Source organism: Podarcis tiliguerta (assembly GCF_965153285.1).
Source record: "Podarcis tiliguerta genome assembly, chromosome: 17".
NCBI classification, from domain to species: Eukaryota; Metazoa; Chordata; class Lepidosauria; order Squamata; family Lacertidae; genus Podarcis; species Podarcis tiliguerta.
In genome coordinates this window covers 33,233,254-33,253,773 of record NC_139550.1, presented here as the reverse complement: position 1 = coordinate 33,253,773, position 20,520 = coordinate 33,233,254, and the positions used below count along the sequence as shown (strand labels likewise).

General features: G+C 46.9%; 1 protein-coding gene across 3 annotated transcripts in view; it reads right to left on the bottom strand.

Moving 5' to 3' along the window:
• PALM3 (paralemmin 3) overlaps positions 1-20,031 on the bottom strand; it is a 44,186-nt gene extending 24,155 nt beyond the window's left edge. For 2 of the 3 annotated variants that reach the window (XR_014506281.1, XM_083419667.1), the window contains exons 1-2: positions 19,630-20,031; positions 622-673 (exon numbers count right to left, since the gene is read on the bottom strand). Coding sequence is in view for 2 of the 3 variants with exons in the window: in XM_083419667.1 (XP_083275793.1) it covers positions 622-666 (45 nt within the window). In the remaining variant the exon portion in view is untranslated. Of the gene's footprint in view, positions 1-621; positions 674-10,753; positions 11,584-11,994; positions 12,049-19,629 lie in introns of those variants that run through there. The other variant, XM_083419668.1, reaches the window with a different exon arrangement.
• Positions 20,032-20,520: the final 489 nt, after the last annotated feature.

Sequence of the window (20,520 nt, the reverse complement as noted above, 5' to 3'; positions counted from 1 at the left end):
TACTTAACCTGAAACTGTTCTTAACCTGAAGCACCACTTTAGCTAATGGGGCCTCCTGCTGCCGCTGCACCACCAGAGCCCGATTTCTGTTCTCATCCTGAAGCAAAGTTCTTAACCTGAAGCACTATTTCTGGGTTAGCAGAGTCTGTAACCTGAAGCGTATGTAACCTGAATTGTATGTAACCCGAGGTACCACTGTAGAGCATTACATATTGCAATGTGGCTTTGAGGGTGGTCGTGAATACATAGCAGGCACTGCACCCCTTCTGCCATAGCTGTCAACGTTCCCTTTTCTTGCGAGGAATTCGGAATAAGGGAATTTCCCTTAAAGAAGGGAAACGTTGACAGCTGTGCCTTCTGCCCAGGTTGTGCCTGGTGCAGTTGCCCTTATTGCCCCCACCCTAGTTACATTACACTATTATAATGAGAATCGCTTAGTTCTGGCATGCAGATCTGGGCACTCTGCCTTCCCACCCATCTCTCCCCCTCTCCTTCAGCTTTGGAACGGGGGTGGGGGGCAGTTCCTGTGGGCAACAGAGGCTGGACCTTGTCTGAGGACCCTGAGCCCATTTCTGAACAAGTGGGGCAGGGGTAGTGGGGGGGGGGAGGAAGAATACTTACAGTAATGGCCTGCAGCCGCTGCGCAAACAGGGAGCTCTCTGCCATTTTCCCTCTGAAAGACAAACAGAGTCTCTTGGGATGTGTCCAAAGGACATTGGATGCCAGTTGGATGCCAGCGCTCACCTCTTCTTCCCCCTCCCCTCCCCCAGCTCCCTTCTCGCATTCCTGCTTCCTCTGATCCCTGCACGCAAGCAGACCCCTCTCCCCTTCTCCCACCTGACATCTGGCCACTGCATTCATGGCATTCAGCAGCAAGCCCAGGCATGGCAAAGGGAAAGCAGGATTGCAAACACAAAACCTCTTCTCCGGTTTGCTCCATCATTCGGCACATGGTTGTGTCTCTTCCTTTTACCTGCCCACATTCCCATGCTGAAGTCAAATAACCTGGCACAGTTCAGCTAAGACAGCTGAAAAATATCACTGATGTTTTACATTTCAAACTACTTTTATTTTCTTTTTAAAATGGCATCTTCTGAAAGGTAAAGGGACCCCTGACCATTAGGTCCAGTTGTGGACGACTCTGGGGTTGCGGAACTCATCTCGCTTTATTAGCCGAGGGAGCCGGCATACAGCTTCCGGGTCATGTGGCCAGCATGACTAAGCCGCTTCTGGCGAACCAGAGCAGCGCACGGAAACGCCGTTTACCTTCCCGCCGGAGCGGTACCTATTTATCTACTTGCACTTTTTGGCATGCTTTCGAACTGCTAGGTGGGCAGGAGCAGGGACCGAGCAACGGGAGCTCACCCCATCACGGGGATTTGAAGTGCCGACCTTCTGATTGGCAAACCCTCGGCTCTGTGGTTTAACCCACTGCGCCACCCGCGTCCCCTTCTGAAAGGTACTCAGGGCCAAGTCACATCAGCACTTAACTGGCAAGTCCACAGAAAGTATTAAAGTGCAGGAATGGCCAATCATGTGCTGATTATTCTTATTTTATCAGTAAACTGCCTTGAGTCCCTGTCAGGGAAGAAGGAAGGGCAATAATTGACTGACTGACTGACTGACTGACTGAATGCCGTGCAAATCAGCCTTCTGCCTGCCACAACAACTGTGTCTTTTCCAGGTCATTGCAGTGGCTTATGGAAAGCTGTTATATGCAGAATTCCACACTATGCTTAGTGGTGATGCAGGCAAACCAACAGAGCAGGAAAGGAAGGACTTGTTAGCAGCAGGGATTGTGGGAAGTTTGTTGCTATGGGCAGATCCATCCCTGCTGAGACACCTGGATGTGGCAGTCTCTCCTCCTCTAGGATGGAGGATCCATTGAGATGGTCTGCCCCCCCCCCCCCGAGATGAATGAATGAATGAATGAATGAATTTTATTATTTCGGTCACAGATCAGTTCCAGTCCACATACAATATCAAGGAAGTAATAAAACACGATAGGGATACATTTGAATTTGCAGTTAGGTATAACAGGGACAATACAGATATAGCCATAGCTGTTAACATTTCCCTTTTTTTAAGGGAAATTCCGAACTTATTCCGAATATGATTCCTCGCAAGAAAAGGAAAAAGTTGACAGCTATGGATCTAGCAACAGTTAAAGAATATATAAATTAAAACTAAGTCGCTAACATATAACCTAAAATTATCATTTAGGGCATTACTCATTACAATAGCACAGTTTGTTCCCTAAATTTTATGGCAATCACACAAAATTTGGCTACCCTTAACCGAGATGTATGGGACTTAGCGGATTCCTGAATGCTCTGGGGGATTTTCCAGCCGACATGGTCAGTGCTCCGGCCACAGCCCTGGTCTCATTATGAAACAGGATTACTCCCAAGCAAGCATGTTCCCTGACAATGTGGGGCCCACAGAACTCCCTGGTGTTTTGAGGGCCTGCAGGCGATGGCAGCGATAGCACAAGTGCTGAGATCCTGAGACAAGTCTGACTGAGCACGAGCAAGAGCACATTGTTGTTGTTGTTTAGTTGTTTAGTTGTGTCCGACTCTTCATGACCACCTGGGCCAGTGGTATTTTATATTACACTGATACCTCTGGATACCAGAGCGATGTAGCGATTCCCAGTAGCGATGTATGGAAGTGAGACCTGGACCATAAAGAAGGCTGATCGCCGAAGAATTGATGCTTTTGAATTATGGTGTTGGAGGAGACTCCTGAGAGTCCCATGGACTGCAAGAAGATCAAACCTATCCATTCTTAAGGAAATGAGCCCTGAGTGCTCATTGGAAGGACAGATCCTGAAGCTGAGGCTCCAATACTTTGGCCACCTCATGAGAAGAGAAGACTCCCTGGAAAAGACCCTGATGTTGGGAAGGAGTGAGGGCGCAAGGAGAAGAGGACGACAGAGGACGAGATGGTTGGACAGTGTTCTCAAAGCTACCAGCATGAGTTTGACCAAACTGCGGGAGGCAGTGGAAGACAGGAGTGCCTGGCGTGCTCTGGTCTATGGGGTCACAAAGAGTCAGACACGACTAAACGACTAAACAACAACAACCTCTGGATGCGAATGGGATCTGTTCCGGAGCCCCATTGCATCCTGAAGCGAACACAACCCGTGTCTGTGTGTCTGCGCATGCACGGGTCACAATTCGCCGCTTCCATGCATGCGCGTCACGTCATTTGAGCGTCTGCGCATGCAGCGAAACCAGGAAGTAACGCACTCCGTTACTTCTGGGTCGCCGCGGAGTGCAACCCCAAAATATTCATCCCGAAGCTACTTCAACCCGAGGTATGACTGTACTGTATATTTGACAAACCACTATAAGCACTTGAACTCTTTGGCAGGTCTTAAATAACTCTTGCAATGATACATAGACTTGGGATACAATGGAGGACTGAAAGTTAGGAGGATTTATAATATGCAGTTGAAAAAGTTAACTAAAGAACCCACGGAGGGGAGGAGGGGAGTCTTGAGATTCGGAAGAATCTTGTGTAATTTTATTATTTGTGATTATAAGTGTGAATGAATTTGTAAAATCAAGTAAAAAAAATTCAAAAAAAGAAAGAATTATTAGGTGCCAACTCCTGGGGCCCTGGATGCCAGGGCACCCACAAAATTTACCATGAAGGGGCCAGGCACCCACAAATTTCGGTGCCAGGGCAATGAACGCTGCATAGCACCCACAGCCCTGGGTACCCACGGTCGTGGGGCCAACCTGGCACTTCTGGGCATCACAGCTGCACCCTAAAGTTGTAACCCGGAGGAGATTTTCAGTGTGGTGGTAGCATGAAGTGATGTGGGAGCCGCCATAGGCCTGCTGTGACAAACCCGTTAGGTGCATTGAGGAGAAAAATGCTTGGATTTGCGTAGAATTAGACACCACACTTGCTCCTGATAAAGTGTCCAGGGAGCAATTAATGCCTCATTGCATGTGTGCGTTTTGAGGGGCAGAGTGCCAGCAGCCTTAAAGAATTTCCCTGGACCCATGGGCATAGCCAGGGGGGCAGGGGGGATGCTGCCCCCAAAATCAATACAAATACCCCCAAACAAAATCCTGCCCCCCATCAAAAATCCTGGCTACGCCCATGCCTGGACCCCAGAGAATTAGGAACCTATAGCCAATTCACAGATGTCACTTTGGGGGCAAGGAGCTCAAGAAGGTGGTGGGAAAAACCAAGAAAACTTTAGTAAAATATTAAGAAAGAAAGAAAGAAAGAAAGAAAGAAAGAAAGAGGTGGAAAATCAACTTAAATGTTGCCTCTAGGATCTGGACCCCTTTCGATTCAGTTTCTGGCTCCATTTTGGCACTGAAACGGTCTTGGTCACCCGGGTGTAGATGGACCACTGAAGCTGAGCAACTGGATTCCTTTTGCTTCTTGACCCCACAAATATCATGAGCTTGACTGGGGCGGGGAGAGACTGCTGGGTTCTGAAAGCCCTGTTAGAAAGATGACTTTTGTTTGCAAAACGAGGACAGACCTTGATCAAGACAAGAGATTACCCATGTCCTGCTTCACCAAGCACACAGGAGTGGTGCGACAAACGAATAGTATGGATGCTGCTTTTGTAACCTGGATAGCAGAAAATTCCAGAGAATGGAAGCTGTTGGATTTGGAACCTATCAGGAAAGATAAAAGGGAGTGAGAATTCCCAAGTTGGTCTTCTTCTTCCTTCAATTCTGGAAAAGAGGGAATGATTCTCTGAGTCCCCCAAACCGGCGCGCTTACTGATGACCAAATCCCTAGATACATAAACACGGAACTATGGTGTATCCCCTAATAATACTGTTATGGATGCTGGGTGACTTATCTGTTGTTCAGCAGATGACTGGCTAATTATCCAGGATAATTAGTGGATGCATCTTCAAACACAGCTAATTATAGGAACTGTTCTCCTGATAGCTGAGGATCCCTTTTCAGCCATTGGAATGAGATACCTGTTTAGAGTTTGGGATGTGTCAGCTGCTGCCTGCTGGGGGGAGAGAGCTGTTTCCTTCCAAATTGCTCTGCTCTGCTTGCTTATAAATAAAGCAAACACTACAAGGACACCATGTAGCACTATCCCTGGAACCTGTCACTGCTCAGAAGTGAAGAGTACATGTATTCAAGACTGTAAAAATAACCAAGAACAAAATATGTGCATCTAACCTTGTATCATTTGTGACACACTGAAAGAGGCTTGTTTTTATGCATAATATCTTTACCCAACCAATCCTTAATGGATTGCCAATTTCTTGTTGTTGACATTCTTCTCTCTTGGGAGACATTTGGCTGGGAAAACGTATGGTTTAGACATACATGCGCAGTGCAAGACTTATCCTAAGGCATCCCACCTTAGATTTGGGTAGTGAAGTGTAAGTTTATAGGTAGTGAAGTGATAACAGTGATAACAGCAAGAACTTTTATTGAACTACATAACTGGGAAACAGGGGCAAAGCAACTGCTTATATACATTCCTGAAAGCCTGGGCCACTCCCACTCCTAACATGATTGGCTGTCTAAACTTCCAAGCTGCGAATCACAACTCAGAGTTCAAGGGCCAATGGCAGAGGCCCAAATCCTGAAATGTTCTGTGGCTGGACATCGTGTATTGAATCAGAGCACAGGAGCTCAGAATCCTTAAGTCCAGACTCAAGCTCAGACAAACACAAACCACTGAATACATAACCGGTAGTAAGAACGGGAAGAAGCAGGAAGATCTTATTCCAAAGGGGCACACAGCCCTCTTGAAAGATCTCCCTGTGCGAGATTGTAATGAGAGGAAGAGATTGTTGATGCTCACACACACAGGCAATGTTCAGAAAGGTAAATGTGCATCCAGGAAGTGAGGACACAAATTATGCTGTTGTGCCACAATTTACGTCCTTTGGTACAAATGGCCCGTTTCAGGCAGGGAAAATGAGAGAATGAGTGTGTGCCCCCAAGCCACACACAGAGAGGTTTTCTTATGCACTAGGGGAGCTGCACAGATAAATACAAATAATGTTCCACGATGCCCGGTTGGTTATACACTGTTCTCACCAGCTCCATCTGGTATGCAGGCTGAGACCCTATCTGCCCGCGGACTGTCTTGCCAGAGCGGTGCATGCTCTAGTTATCTCCCACTTGGACAACTGCAATGCGCTCTATGTGGGGCTACCTTTGAAGGTGACCCGAAAACTACAACTAATCCAGAATGCGGCAGCTAGACTGGTGACTGGGAGCGGCCGCCGAGACCACATAACACCGGTCTTGAAAGACCTACACTGGCTCCCAGTACATTTCCGAGCACAATTCAAAGTGTTGGTGCTGACCTTTAAAGTCCTAAACGGCCTCGGTCCAGTATACCTGAAGGAGCGTCTCCACCCCCATCGTTCTGCCCGGACACTGAGGTCCAGCGCCAAGGGCCTTCTGGCGGTTCCCTCATTGTGAGAAGCAAAGTTACAGGGAACCAGGCAGAGGGCCTTCTCGGTAGTGGCACCCGCCCTGCGGAACGCCCTCCCACCAGATGTCAAAGAGAAAAATAACTACCAAACTTTTAGAAGACATCTGAAGGCAGCCCTGTTTAGGGAAGCTTGTAATGTTTAATAGGTTATTGTATTTTTGTTTTTTGTTGGAAGCCGCCCAGAGTGGCTGGGGAGGCCCGGCCAAATGGGCGGGGTATAAATAAATTATTATTATTATTATTATTATTATTATTATTATTATTATTATTAATTATCTCACAGTGAGTTTCATGCTGTTCGTGGGTATTCAATGAGCATCTGATTCTGCATGGGGAGGGGTACTGGGGGAGGGAAGTATTTGTGCCCATGATCCCATGGGTGTGCTCCCATCAGCAAGGACTTGTCGCATCAGCATCTTTCTCTCTCGGTGACCCTGAGCTAATGCCCATTTATAAAGCGAATGGATTGCCTAATCCTATGGACTTGCAGAGAGCTTAGCCTGGCTGCACAAGCACATTCACCCAGGTTAACTCACCCCATTAACCTCTCACTGGACACCATCTGGGAGAGGCCAGCTCTGCTCAGAAGCTGCTGCCTGGCTTTCAGGGGCCTCCTGAGGCTACCTGGTTAATATTGCAAACCGCACGAACGTCACAAAGTGCCCCTTCAAGAGAAGGGGGGCGGCTTGCATTTCCCAGCAGCAGCTCCAAAGGTCACTATGTAAGAGGGTGGTGAGGCAGCCAATGAAGACAGCTGCCATTTTCTGCCTGATGCCTCTTGTCAGGCCTCCAAACCAGTAGGAAAGTTATGGGGCCGCAGCTTGACAGAGCTGTGTTTGGGGGCTCCAGGGCCTTCCAAGTCAGCAAACCCTCAAGCCGGCTCAGCTCAACCATAGACGCAGGCTGTGCATTACCTTGCATGGTCAAGGAGTATACTCCCAGTTCAAGTTAGGATGCCTTCAGGGCCAGATTTAGGTTTGATGAGGCCCTAAGCTACTGAAGGTAATGGGGCCCTTTATATGATAAAGAAGGCTGATCGCCGAAGAATTGACGCTTTTGAATTATGGTGCTGGAGGAGACTCTTGAGAGTCCCATGGACTGCAAGAAGATCAAACGCATCCATTCTTAAGGAAATCAGCCCTGAGTGCTCACTGGAAGGACAGATCGTGAAGCTGAGGCTCCAATACTTTGGCCACCTCATGAGAAGAGAAGACTCCCTGGAAAAGACCCTGATGTTGGGAAAGATTGAGGGCACAAGGAGAAGGGGACGACAGAGGACGAGATGGTTGGATAGTGTTCTTGAAGCTACAAACATGAATCTGACCAAACTGCGGGGGGCAGTGGAAGACAGAAGTGCCTGGCATGCTCTGGTCCAGGGGGTCACGAAGAGGCGGACATGACTGAACGACTAAACAACAACAAATATGACAAAGTTATCCTTTGTCAACAACAAACTGTCACGGTTTTTTGTGTTGAATATATGCTATATGGTAACTTATGGACCTAATAGATATCTAAAGCCATTTGCACATGATGCCATGCAAACCAGTCCATGCAGAATGTAGGCACCCTATACAGTGGTACCTCGGGTTAAGTACTTAATTCGTTCTGGAGGTCCGTACCTGAAACTGTTCTTAACCTGAAGCACCACTTTAGCTAATGGGGCCTCCTGCTGCCGCCGCACCACGGGAGCACGATTTCTGTTCTCATCCTGGGGCAAAGTTCTTAACCTGAAGCACTATTTCTGGGTTAGCGGAGTCTGTAACCTGAAGCGTATGTAACCCAAGGTACCACTGTATATAGAAATGAGCAAACCAGTGATATTTTAGGGAGCAGGCTAGCAGGCGGGGCCCATGACTTACATCATAGGAGTCTACACAACACAAAACACTGTTGCTGTATGTAGGTTTTACTTAATTTGTTTTTTATCTTATATTTTGGAAACATACATCCAGTTTTTCTTTTCAATTTTGTCTGTCTGTCTGTCTGTCTGTCTGTCTGTCTGTCTATCTGCCCCCCCTTCCCCCAAAGAAGTTCAAGGCAGCATCCATGTTCTCCAGCCATCCATTTTATCTTCAAAACACTCCTCTGAGGTAGGCTAATGGTGACAGATACAGTGCTACCTTGGTTTACGAACTTAATCTGTGCCTGAAGTCTATTCTTAAACTGAAACCGTTCTTAAAATGAAGCGCGCTTTCCCTAATGAGGCCTCCCGCCACCGGTGCCCTTCCACCCTTCAGCTTCCGTTCATAGACCGAGGTAAAGTTTGCAAACTGGGACACTACTTCTGGTTTTGCAGAGTTCGTAAACTGAAAAGTTCGTAAACAGGACTGTTCGTAAACCGAGGTACCACAGTAATGAGTTTGCTCTTTGGCTGAGTGGAATTTTAAATCTGGTGCTCTCCAGATTATTGTTGGACTACAATTCCTATCACCCCAACTAATAGGTACATGGTGCTGGTGGAAGCTGGATTCTAGCCTTGTCTGGAGGGCACCACGTTGGCTACCCCTGTTCTGACTGGTTCACCATACTGCCTCTCTTAAGAATCTCATCGTTACCATTGCATAATACAGCTCTACGAATTCAGATTTAACACTTACAGTCTACCTGAGTGCCCGGTTTGCAAAATTCACACACAGTTATGCATAACGGGGAGCACTGTGCCTCTCCCTGCACCCATGCCTCCCTGATAACATTTTTTAAAATACACCAATGGCTGGCACAACATCATTGCATCACAGGGCCTCCTCTGAATTGGGTCCCTTATCTCTGAAATGCCTTCCTGAGGGAAATTCGTATGACACCTCCCTCTCCACCCCACCGCCCATGCTCTGTCGGCCTTAAAAAGGTAAAGGGACCCCTGACCGTTAGGTCCAGTCGTGTCCGACTCTGGGGTTGCGGCACTCATCTCGCTTTATTGGCCGAGGGAGCCGGCATACAGCTTCCGGGTCATGTGGCCAGCATGACTAAGCCGCTTCTGGCGAAGCAGAGCAGCGCACGGAAACGCCGTTTACCTTCCCGCCGGAGTGGTACCTATTTATCTACTTGCACTTTGACGTGCTTTCAAACTGCTACGTAGGCAGGAGCTAGGACCGAGCAACGGGAGCTCACCCCGTCGCGGGGATTCGAACCTCCAGCCTTCTGATCGGCAAGTCCTAGGCTCTGTGGTTTAACCCACAGCGCCACCCGCGTCCTTCTGTCAGCCTTAGAAAAGCCTTAAATACTTATTCTTTCTGGTTTACATTTGGATGATTTAATGGTTGTGATATTTAATGACTGTTTTATGCACTGCTATTTTAATGTTAGGTTATTTTAGAAAATCCCATTTTAAATTTTAGGCTTTTAACGTCGACTTGTATCGATCTGTTGTAATCTGGCTTGGGAGAACATACACCTTCAGAGGGGGGCTAGAAATCCATTAAAATGGCGCTAGCTGTGAAGGCATTTCTGTGTCCTCCCCCTTCTTGGCAACCCGCGCCCCCCCCCCCCCACTTACACTTCACTGCCTATACCTGCAGGGAGCTGGAGGTGTGGAAATCCTAATGCAATGAATTATTGTGACACACCTTCCCACATGTAGAGAAACAAGGAGACAGGGGTCAGTGACACCCGGTCATTTGCCCCACATTCGACTTCAAAGCAGATTAGCATTTCTTGATAAAATCAGTGCTTTTTTTCTGGGGGGGGATGCAGGGATATGCATGCCCCTAAACATTTTGTGAATCTTTGTACTTTTGCCCATTTGCTGTATTTATTTCCCCCGATTTGAACTATAAAATGGTGATTTTCTTGAGTTAAAAGGAGAGTACCCCTAAACATTTTTTTAAAGAAAAAAAGCACTGGATAAAATCATACCTAGATACAAACGAAACTATGCCATTGCTACATCGAATCACAGAATTGGAAGGGATCCTGAGCACTGCATTTTTCTGGGGGGACGCATACCCCTAAACATTTTGTGAATCTAAGGGGAGAAAAATCTTTTTAAAAATTATTATTTTTTTAGTTTCTTCCCTAGCAAGGTGAATTGTCAGTTGCATTGCTACCCCCGATGGCGGCCTTTTGTCCATTTACTGTATTTATTTTCCCCGATTCAAACTATAAAATGGTGATTTTCTCGTGTCAAAATGAGAGTACCCCTAAACATTTTTTTAAAAAATAAAGCACTGATCCTGAGGATCATCTGTTCTGACCCTCTGCAATGAAGGAACACGCAGCTGGCCCATACAGGGATCAAACCTGCAAGCATATTAACATGGATCACGGATGATGATAATACCCTAAAGATACAACACGCACCTGCACAGGAAAGCCTTGAAAAGAAGCTGCAAGTCCAACTCTGTTGGGACACCTTAGGAAGTGAGTCGCGGTCTTGCGCTGCCTCCACACCCCTGCTCCATGTGTTGGCAGGAGACAGAATCTTGGGCAGGATTTCACCTCCCCTAAAGAGTTTATAAGTGATAAGACAGCCTCTGGTACAACATACGCAGGCTGTAAAGGTCTTTAAGGCTAACCGCCGGTGCTTTGAACTAGGCCCGGAAGCGAAGAAGCAGCCGGTGGCGGCATGCTCATTACATACTCGCAAGCAAAAGGAAGTGGGCAGCCACGACGTACGCTAGCTACAGATTCAAAGCAGTCTTTTAAGGACACACCTAATACAGCACATTGTAATTGTCAATCACACTTAAGTACGTAACAATGGGGGGGGGGGAGTTGACTATAATGCCAATACAAAAAGATAAAGGTAAAGGACCCCTGGACAGTTCAGTCCAGTCAAAGGCGACTATGGTGTTGCGGTGTTCATCTCACTTTCAGGCCGAGGGAGCTGGCGTTTGTCTGCAGATAGCTTTCCGGGTCATGTGGCCAGCAGGACTAAAGCGCTTCTAGCGCGATGGGACACCGAGACGGAAGCCAGAGTGCATGGAAACGCAATTTACCTTCCCGCCAAAGCAGTACCTATTTCTCTACTTGCACTGGTGTGCTTTTGAACTGCTAGGTTGGCAGGAGCTGGCACAGAGCAACGGGAGCTCACCCCATCATGGGGATTCGAACCACCAGCCTTCCGATCAGCAAGCCCAAGAGGCTGAATGGTTTAGACCACAGCGCCACCCGCATACAATATGCATCACCTCTGGCAAGCAATGCACCCCTTTGGTTTCAGATAGCACATGGGTAAAGGTAAAGGTACCCCTGCCCGTACGGGCCAGTCTTGACAGACTCTAGGGTTGTGCGCCCATCTCACTCAAGAGGCCGGGGGCTAGCGCTGTCAGGAGACACTTCCGGGTCACGTGGCCAGCGTGACAAAGCTGCATCTGGCGAGCCAGCGCAGCACACGTAAACGCCGTTTACCTTCCCGCTAGTAAGCGGTCCCTATTTATCTACTTGCCCCCGGGGGTGCTTTCGAACTGCTAGGTTGGCAGGCGCTGGGACCGAGTGACGGGAGCGCACCCCGCCGCGGGGATTTGAACCGCCAACCTTTCGATCGGCAAGCCCTAGGCGCTGAGGCTTTTACCCACAGCGCCACCCACGTCCCCCAGCACATGGGTAGACGAGTCTAAAAACCCTGGGACACAAATTTCCGCAGCCCTCCACCAGCTATGGTGGCTCATTTAGCAGATGTAATGTATTTAGCATTAACTCAGGAAGTGTATACTCGATTCAGACCAAACTAAGCCTCCTAGAGCAAAATATATGGTACATCAGAACAGGCCTTTTCTGCAGTGGCTCCCCATTTGTGGCATGCACTCCACACAAAGGCTCACCTGGCACCTTCATTACAGATCTTTAGACGCCCAGTAAGAACATTCCTCTTCTCCCAGGCCTTGGGCTAATTACAGAATCCGTGGCCTTTTAAACTGAGGGCAATGATTGTTTCATTTGTTTTTATGTTATGTGTTTCTGGGTTTTTATACCGTAAACTTCCTGTGATCTTTGGATGAAGGGCGTTACATGCATTTTAATAATAATAATAATAATAATAGATTTTATTTATATCCCGCCCTCCCCAGCCGAAGCCGGGCTCAGGGCGCCTAACAACAATCAAATAATCCAACATTCTAAAAACATTTCATTATAAAAATTAATTAAAATCAAATAAAAATAATAATATTAATAATCAGTGCTTTTTTTCTGGCGGAATGCAGGGGTACGCATACCCCTAAACATTTTGTGAATCTAATGGGAAAAGAAACTTAAAATATATTAAAATTATATAAAATATAATTTTTAGTTTCTTCTTTACCACAGTGAATCGTCAGTTCCGTTGCTACCCTCAATGGCGGCCTTTTGTCCATTTACTGTACAGTGGTACCTTGGGATGCGAATGGGATCCGTTCCGGAGCCCCGTTCTTATCCTGAGCAGAACGTAAGACGCAACAGCGTGTCTGCGCGGGTTGCGTTTTGCCGCTTTTGCGCATGCGTGTGACATCATCTTTTAGCGTCTGCGCATGCGCGAGCTGCGAAACCCGGAAGTAACACGCTCCGTTACTTCTGGGTTGCCACGAAGCGCATCCCAAAGGCACTCAACCTGGAGCACATTCAACCCGAGGTATGACTGTATTTATTGTTCCCAATTTGAACTATAAAATGGTGATTTTCTTGAGTCAAAATGAGAGGACCCCTCATTTTGGGGGGGAGGGAAAGCACTGATAATAATAATAATATAATAATAATTTCATCCAGACTGACCACCCACGTTCATAACAATACCTATTAGGTTAAACCAAACAACCAGTGCTGACCCAAGCCATAATGAGCTTCCTCATGGCCAATCCCTGACCTTCCAAATGTCCCTATTTTCCAGAGATGTCCCTGATTTAGAGAAGCCATCCCGATTTCTGCTTTGATCCCGGAACGTCCCTATTTTCATTGGAGAAATGTTGGAGGGCGTGGAGTTATCCAACCCCTGAGCTGTCCGAGGACAATCCTGTACAGGGAAGATTTTTTTAAAAAATGTTTAATGTATTATTATGTTTTTATATATGCTGGAAGCTGCCCAGAATTGCTGGGGCAAGCCAGTAAGATGTGGGGGTATAAACAGTAAAATTATCATTATGGAATGGGACGTCCTTATTTTCATCGGAGAAATGTTGGAGGGTATGGACCTCAGCTGGTGGCACAGAGCATTAATTCAGAAAATGTGAGCTATGGCACATTAGTGTGCTGTGGGAGGCTGTGCCAGTGTGCCACAAGAAATACGCTAATTAAAGACTCCTGTGAACCTGAGGTGCCCCACCCACAAAGGAGGCCCAGAGGCTGCCATGCACTGCTTTAGAGACACCTCTTTCCAGTCACCTTCTACCAGAAAGCATTTAGTCAGTGCAGAGGTGCATCAATATTACCCATTCCCAGCACAGGCTGCGTTAATAATATATTATGCCATATTATTGCTATTAGCAGTATTGAATTAGGGATGTGGGTGGTGCTGTGGGTTAAACCACATAGCCTAGAACTTGCCGATCAGAAGGTCAGTGGTACGAATCCCCGCGATGGGGTGAGCTCCCGTTGCTCGGTCCCTGCTCCTGCCAACCTAGCAGTTCAAAAGCACGTCAAAGTGCAAGTAGATAAATAGGTACCACTCCGGCGGGAAGGTAAACGGCATTTCCGTGTGCTGCTGCTCTGGTTTGCCAGAAGTGGCTTAGTCACGCTGGCCACATGACCCGGAAGCTGTATGCCGGCTCCCACGGCCAGTAAAGCAAGATGACCGCCACAACCCCAGAGTCGGTCACAACTGGACCTAATGGTCAGGGGTCCCTTTACCTTTACCTTTAGTATTGAATTAAATTAGCATGGCAGCCCATTGAAAGACACTCTAGGTGCTAAAGTAGCAGCATCACGATGTACAGCGCAGAAATGCAAAAATGCAGTGATCAGAGCATCAACCAAATAACTCCAGGTTTTTAAAAAGCCCATTCTAGCTGAGACAGAATAGACCGATCACTGCTTTGGGCTTGCCTAGCTCCAAAAAGAAGCCTCACTCAGAACACTGACTCATGCAGAAGCACAGCGGTGGGCTCCTTTGAAAGCAGCTAATTCACACTCTGTTAATAAGTCTTTATGGGTGCAAAAGTGAAGACGTGCCCCCCCCCCCCGCTTTGATTCAGAGGAAAAAAAGTGCCCCAGCCACCAGAAGTTTATGAAACACTGTTATATAGCCAGCTTTCTTTTTGATGGACAGATAAATGATTAATTAGATGGGAATAGATGATTTAATAATATAGGGTTGCTTATTAATTCCTTTTTGCGTAGTCCTGCAGGTCAGCACTTTGCTGAGAGCCTTCCAATAAGGAACTGAGCTAACAGTTGTTTGCTAGGACAAAAGGGACTAATGGTCGGATCCTGTTCCTGGCTGGGATCCAGGAAGTCTGACGTCAGAAGTCCAGAGACTTACCACTCATATGTATAGATGCTGGAGAAGGCAGGGGGGGGGTTGGCCATGACTGAAGGAGGTGGGCCAGACTGAAGGGTGCCTGGGACATACCTGAGAAGCAGCAGAGGGTGAATGATGCAACTGAGGTGCAATACTGCACGCCAAGAGGCCCCCTGGCCTAGCGTAATTATTTTTCCACTTGGTAGCTGGACGTTGGGACGTTTCTATCTACAGTCTACAACTTCATTAACATCTATCTACAGCTCCACTAGGGACGCAGGTGGCACTATGGGTTAAACCACAGAGCCTAGGGCTTGCCGATCAGAAGGTTCCCTCCATTGCTCTAGTGACACAAAGTTTCCATCCTCCTAAGTGGTCAGGCGCGGCAACAAATCTCATGGGGTGCGATATTTAATCGCACAAACTGCCCTTAAGAGCATGATAGGACGGAATGGAAGCTTTATAATGATGCACGATGTGCTGGTGGCAAGCAGCCATGCCATTTGTGTAATGTTTAAAGGGGATCTCGGGTATTGCTGATCCTTAAATCCTCAGATGTCCTCCTACTGAGGCTTGTTGCAGAGAGCACTTGTTGCATTATTCAGGGCTGGAGAAATCTTTTACAGAGTGACACCAACCAAAGCACTGCTTCTGATTGGCTGCAGAAAGCTCCTGCAGCCAATCGGAAGCCGCGGAAGCCCAGTCGGATGTTTGGCTTCCAAAAATAGTTCGCAAACCAGAACAGCTCTTTCTGGGTTTGTGGCGTTCAGGAGCCTAAACATTTGAGAACTAAGCTGTTCGAAAACCAAGGTACGATTGTGTGTGTGTGTCTGTGTGTGTGTTTTTATATATATATATATATATATATATATATAGTTGTTGTTGTTATTATTATTATTATTATTATTATTATTAAATTTTCTCTGTGCAGCCAGGAACCCAGCAATCATTTTGATCTCTCTCACTCACACATATTCTCACAAACAGTAACTTCTGTATCTCACACTGTTCAAGCAGAGCAATGATAAAGCCCAGCTGTGCCCTGGGGCCTCTCCTACATTAGTCATAAAACAGCATGTTGAATGCAACAGTTTTACATAGTTGATGTTTTTTTTAACCTTTGTTATAAGGATTTAATTTCTGACTTATTTATAGCATGTGGTGTTTCCCCTGTGTGCAGATCCACCCTGGGTCTACTGAGTGTTTGCCATATGCACACTATCCAGAAACCTGTCAACAGGCAAACAGATACAAAAAAGGGAGAAAGCTACGGTCTGTAGCTAATTGCTATCAATTCAAAGTTATTGATAAACATATTAAGCTAAATGTATTAAAATGTTGTGCTAGGGCACAAACATTTCCAGATGCTGCCCTGCCTAACTTAACGCAGGAAGCATTCTTCCTGTTATTTCTGAGTGGAGCTATATAAGTAAATAATCTGCTATTTGAATTAATTGATTTAGATAACATGTCAGATCTTGAATTGGCTACAGATAAGACACCTGTGCACTGGGGAGTGGGGTAGGGACCCAATCCTGTTCATCTGTAGGTTTTATGAACAAGCCAGGGAGTGGGGGGAAGATTGGACTCTTTTGCTGCCACTCTGGCTGCTGCTGGCATATACAGTGGTACCTTGGGTTAAGCACTTAATTCGTTCCGGAGGTCTGTTCTTAACCTGAAACTGTTCTTAACCTGAAGCACCACTTTACCTAATGGGGCCTCCTGCTGCCGCCGCACCACCGGAGCACGATTTCTGTTCTCATCCTGAAGCAAAGTTCTTAACCTGAAGCACTATTTCTGGGTTAGCGGAGTCTGTAACCTGAAGCATATGTAACCCAAGGTACCACTGTAGTGTCTTTCAACATGTAAACTACATTTCCCATGATGCCAAGAGGCCCAGGTACACACAACAGCATCTTGTGTCACAGTGCAGGCTGCAATTCAAACAATAGAGATCACCATTTGTTTTGCTCACTGCGAGAAGTGAGGTTACCGGGAACCAGGCAGAGGGCCTTCTCGGTAGTGGCACCCGCCCTGTGGAATGCCCTCCCATCAGATGTCCAGGAAATAAACAACTATCTGACTTTTAGAAGACATCTGAAGGCAGTCCTGTTTAGGGAAGTTTTTAATGTTTGATGTTTTATTGTGTTTTTAATATTCTATTGGGAGCTGCCCAGAATGGCTGGGGAAACCCAGCCAGATGGGCAGGGTATAAATAATAAATAATAAATTATTATTATTATTATTATTATTATTATTATTATTATTATTAGGCTCTTGATTCATAGCGTGCTCAAGAGACCCTCAGGACCTCCCAATGACATATCTGAGGTCAAGGCTTGCCCAAAACATTTTGGCAAAATGGCACCCCTCTCCCCGCCATGGAAAAATGGGTGAGTGAAGATTTTCATCAGGAAAAAAGAGGGTGGGGGAATAAAGATCTGCATCAAGATTTGCTGCCCTTGTGGATTCTGCTGCCCAAGGCGGTTGCCTCACCTTGCCTCATAGGTGAGGCAGCTCTGCTTGGAGTGTACTGGGTTCTAGGAATTCCCAAGCAGCTGAATATCCTGAATTTTAGTACCAGCTCCATGGTTTGGGGGACTGTTGGGCACTGCACCTTCTGTGGGGTGAGATGTGTGAATCAAACATTGTCTCATCTTGTCTTTCTGGTGGCTCTAGGAAAAGTGAGGATGGAACCAGGCAGAGGGCCTTCTCGGTGGTGGCGCCTGCCCTGTGGAACGCCCTCCCGTTAGATGTCAAGGAAATGAACAACTGTCTGACTTTTAGAAGACATATGAAGTCAGCCCTGTTCAGGGAAGTTTTTGATGTTTTATTGCATTTTAAATATTCTCTTGGGAGCCACTCAAGAGTGGCTGGGGTATAAATAAATTATTATTATTATTATTATTATTATTATTATTATTATTATTATTAGCAGGTGGGCCCTTTGTCATCTTGGGGGCTCAGCAAATGCCAGACCCTACCACCCACTGAAGCAAGCCCTGCATTTCTACATCCTGTCAAAAGAGGTTCTGAGGGACTGTTGTTTTGCTGCAACCGTCATCTTGCCTCCTGGGCAGAACCTACCAGCTCATCTGGACTAGCAGCAACGAGAACTGAGATTTCCCTCCCTGCCCGCCAGCTCTCTCACCCACTGCTGCTCTCGCATCACATGATGTAAAGGAAGTGTTACTATCTGGAAAAATTCAGAGAGCGCAGATAAAGCGCTAGGAAGAAATTAACACTTGTATTAGGCTGGAAACAAAAATCTCACGAATTGCCTCTCCCAAGCGCAGCCAAGTAAATCCAAGGCCAGCCCGAGGCTATGGCTGCTCCCAAACATGCATCATAAAAACGTAATATATCACAAGGTCACAGACTTTTATATTCTGTGTTAATCTGGATCAAGTACACACACATCTTGGTGCGAATGTCGGCAGTTGAGATTCCGCTCTTCCTCCACAATCAAATCCTGAGGTTAGGAAAGTCACCCAGTGCTTTTTTTGCTATGTTTTTATTTAACATGCACAGTTGTGCCTGAGACATGATTGTTAAAGGATTTAAATGGGAAATTCATTCCCTGTAAGTCATCCTATGTATGCTCCCTGTAAATTCCTGCAAATCTAGGTACAAAGACCTTTTTTTTAATCAGTCACATTGGGACAGTGTCCTATAGGCTGTTGTGCTTTCCTTCAGATTTCCCCTTCAGCACAGCAGCTTCTTGTGAGAACCTACTGTCATGATGTAAAGTACCCATAGAAGTGATGGGACGTGGGTGGCGCTGTGGGTTAAACCACAGAGCCTAGGACTTGCTGATCAGAAGGTTGGCAGTTCGAATCCCCGTGACGGGATGAGCTCCCGTTGCTCAGTCCCTGCTCCTGCCAACCTAGCAGTTCAAAAGCATGTCAAAGTGCAAGTAGATAAATAGCGGGAAGGTAAACGGCATTTCCGTGCACTGGATTGCAGTCATGTTGGCCACAACTGGACCTAATGGTCAGGGGTCCCTTTACCTTTACCTTTACCCAAAGAAGTACAGGTGAAAGGTTTGGTGCCCCTGAGGTTTAAATGGGCACAAGTGCTCCGAGCCACAGTTACCTGCACATGCAAACATCTTGATGCAACTTATAGGGCCTTCCCTTTGCCCCACATTGCATACCTGAGTTTGTTATTTCCTTTGCCTCCGTAAAACAATATTCTGTAGGCCTGGTAAGCATGGGGAGGGGGGCCCGTGTTCCTATAGATTAGGGTTTCGCAGACTTGGGTCTCCAGCTGTTTTTACACTACAACTCCCATCTTCCCTAGTTAGCAGGACCAGTGGTCAGGGATGATAGGAATTGTAGTCCAAAACCAGCTGGAGATCCATGTTTGGGAAACCCTGGTGATGGAAAGCGAGAGTTTGGAAGTCTCCGCAGATGCAGCTTTTCTGCTCCTCACCTAATAAGCAAGCACCACCTGCCAAAACCCCCTCTTTCAAAAGCAGCCACATTGGTGCCAGTCTGAGAAAGCACTTTGGCCAATTTCCAGATTTCTTAAATGGCAGAAGGGAGCTACCTTGGCCCTGTTCCAATCCAAGAGGAAAATAATAATAATAATCTCGGTATTGTGCTTTTATGAGTTTTGCCTTGCTTTCAGTCAAAGCATTTCCCCTTGTCTAGCACTATGCCACCCTCTCCAAGCCTGCAGGCCAACACTGGCACTCTAGGCCCTTTCCTTCACTGCGGAGGGTTGGAATAGATGACCCCCTGGCATCCTTTCCAAGTCTACAATCTTACCTCCCTGTTTTTATCCCTCTGCTCTTTTCACTTACCTTTGCAGCAGCCAGTGCCCAAAATGTGAGCTGCCTCTCCTCCAGGTGAGACGTCCGGCTGTGGCTGGGGGGTGAAGCTTGTGCCCAGGGTGGGGAGGGCGCCCTCCAAGCCCCCCTCTGCCCCGCTCAGATCAGAAGGACAAAGAGATGCCTCTGCATAACCCGAACGGCAAAGTCAAAGAGGAGGCATCTCTCCACATCTCCAACCCGGCAGGGCCCAGTTTGGCTTCGATCCCCGGTGTGCGTGTGTGTCCAGAGGCAGAGATGGAGAAGAAAGCTGGTCAGGCCGGTTTGAGTTCAGGGAAAGCTGAGAGGCAGGAGGACTTGGGCAAAGGGAAGAGAGTTTCTCCACAGCCGGGAAAAGTGATTCCGGGTCCTGGCGCCCTTGAAAACCTTCCTCCCCTCCGCCTTCCTGGGTCAGAGACGTTATCAGCTGTCTGGCTGAATTATTTACCAGCATTCCTGGGCTGCCTTGTTTAGTTACCTGCCTGTTTTTCTCCCTCTCCCTCTCTCTCATACACAGCCTGACAATTAGTCTATGTATCCATTACTGCTTACTCCAGCCCCAATGTGCTCCCACCACTGGTGTTTGAAGCCAAGTACATATGAATGTTACCCCCTAATAATAATAATAATAATAATAATAATAATTTATTATTTATACCCCACGACTGGACGGTTTCCAACAAAACACTAAAATACAATAACCTATTAAACATTAAAAGCTTCCCTAAACAGGGCTGCCTTCAGATGTCTTCTAAAAGTCAGATAGTTGTTTCTTTCCTTGATATCTGATGGGAGGGTGTTCCACAGGGCGGACGCCACTACCGAGAAGGCCCTCTGCCCAGTTCCCTGTAACTTCGCTTCTTGCAGTGAGGGAACCGCCAGAAG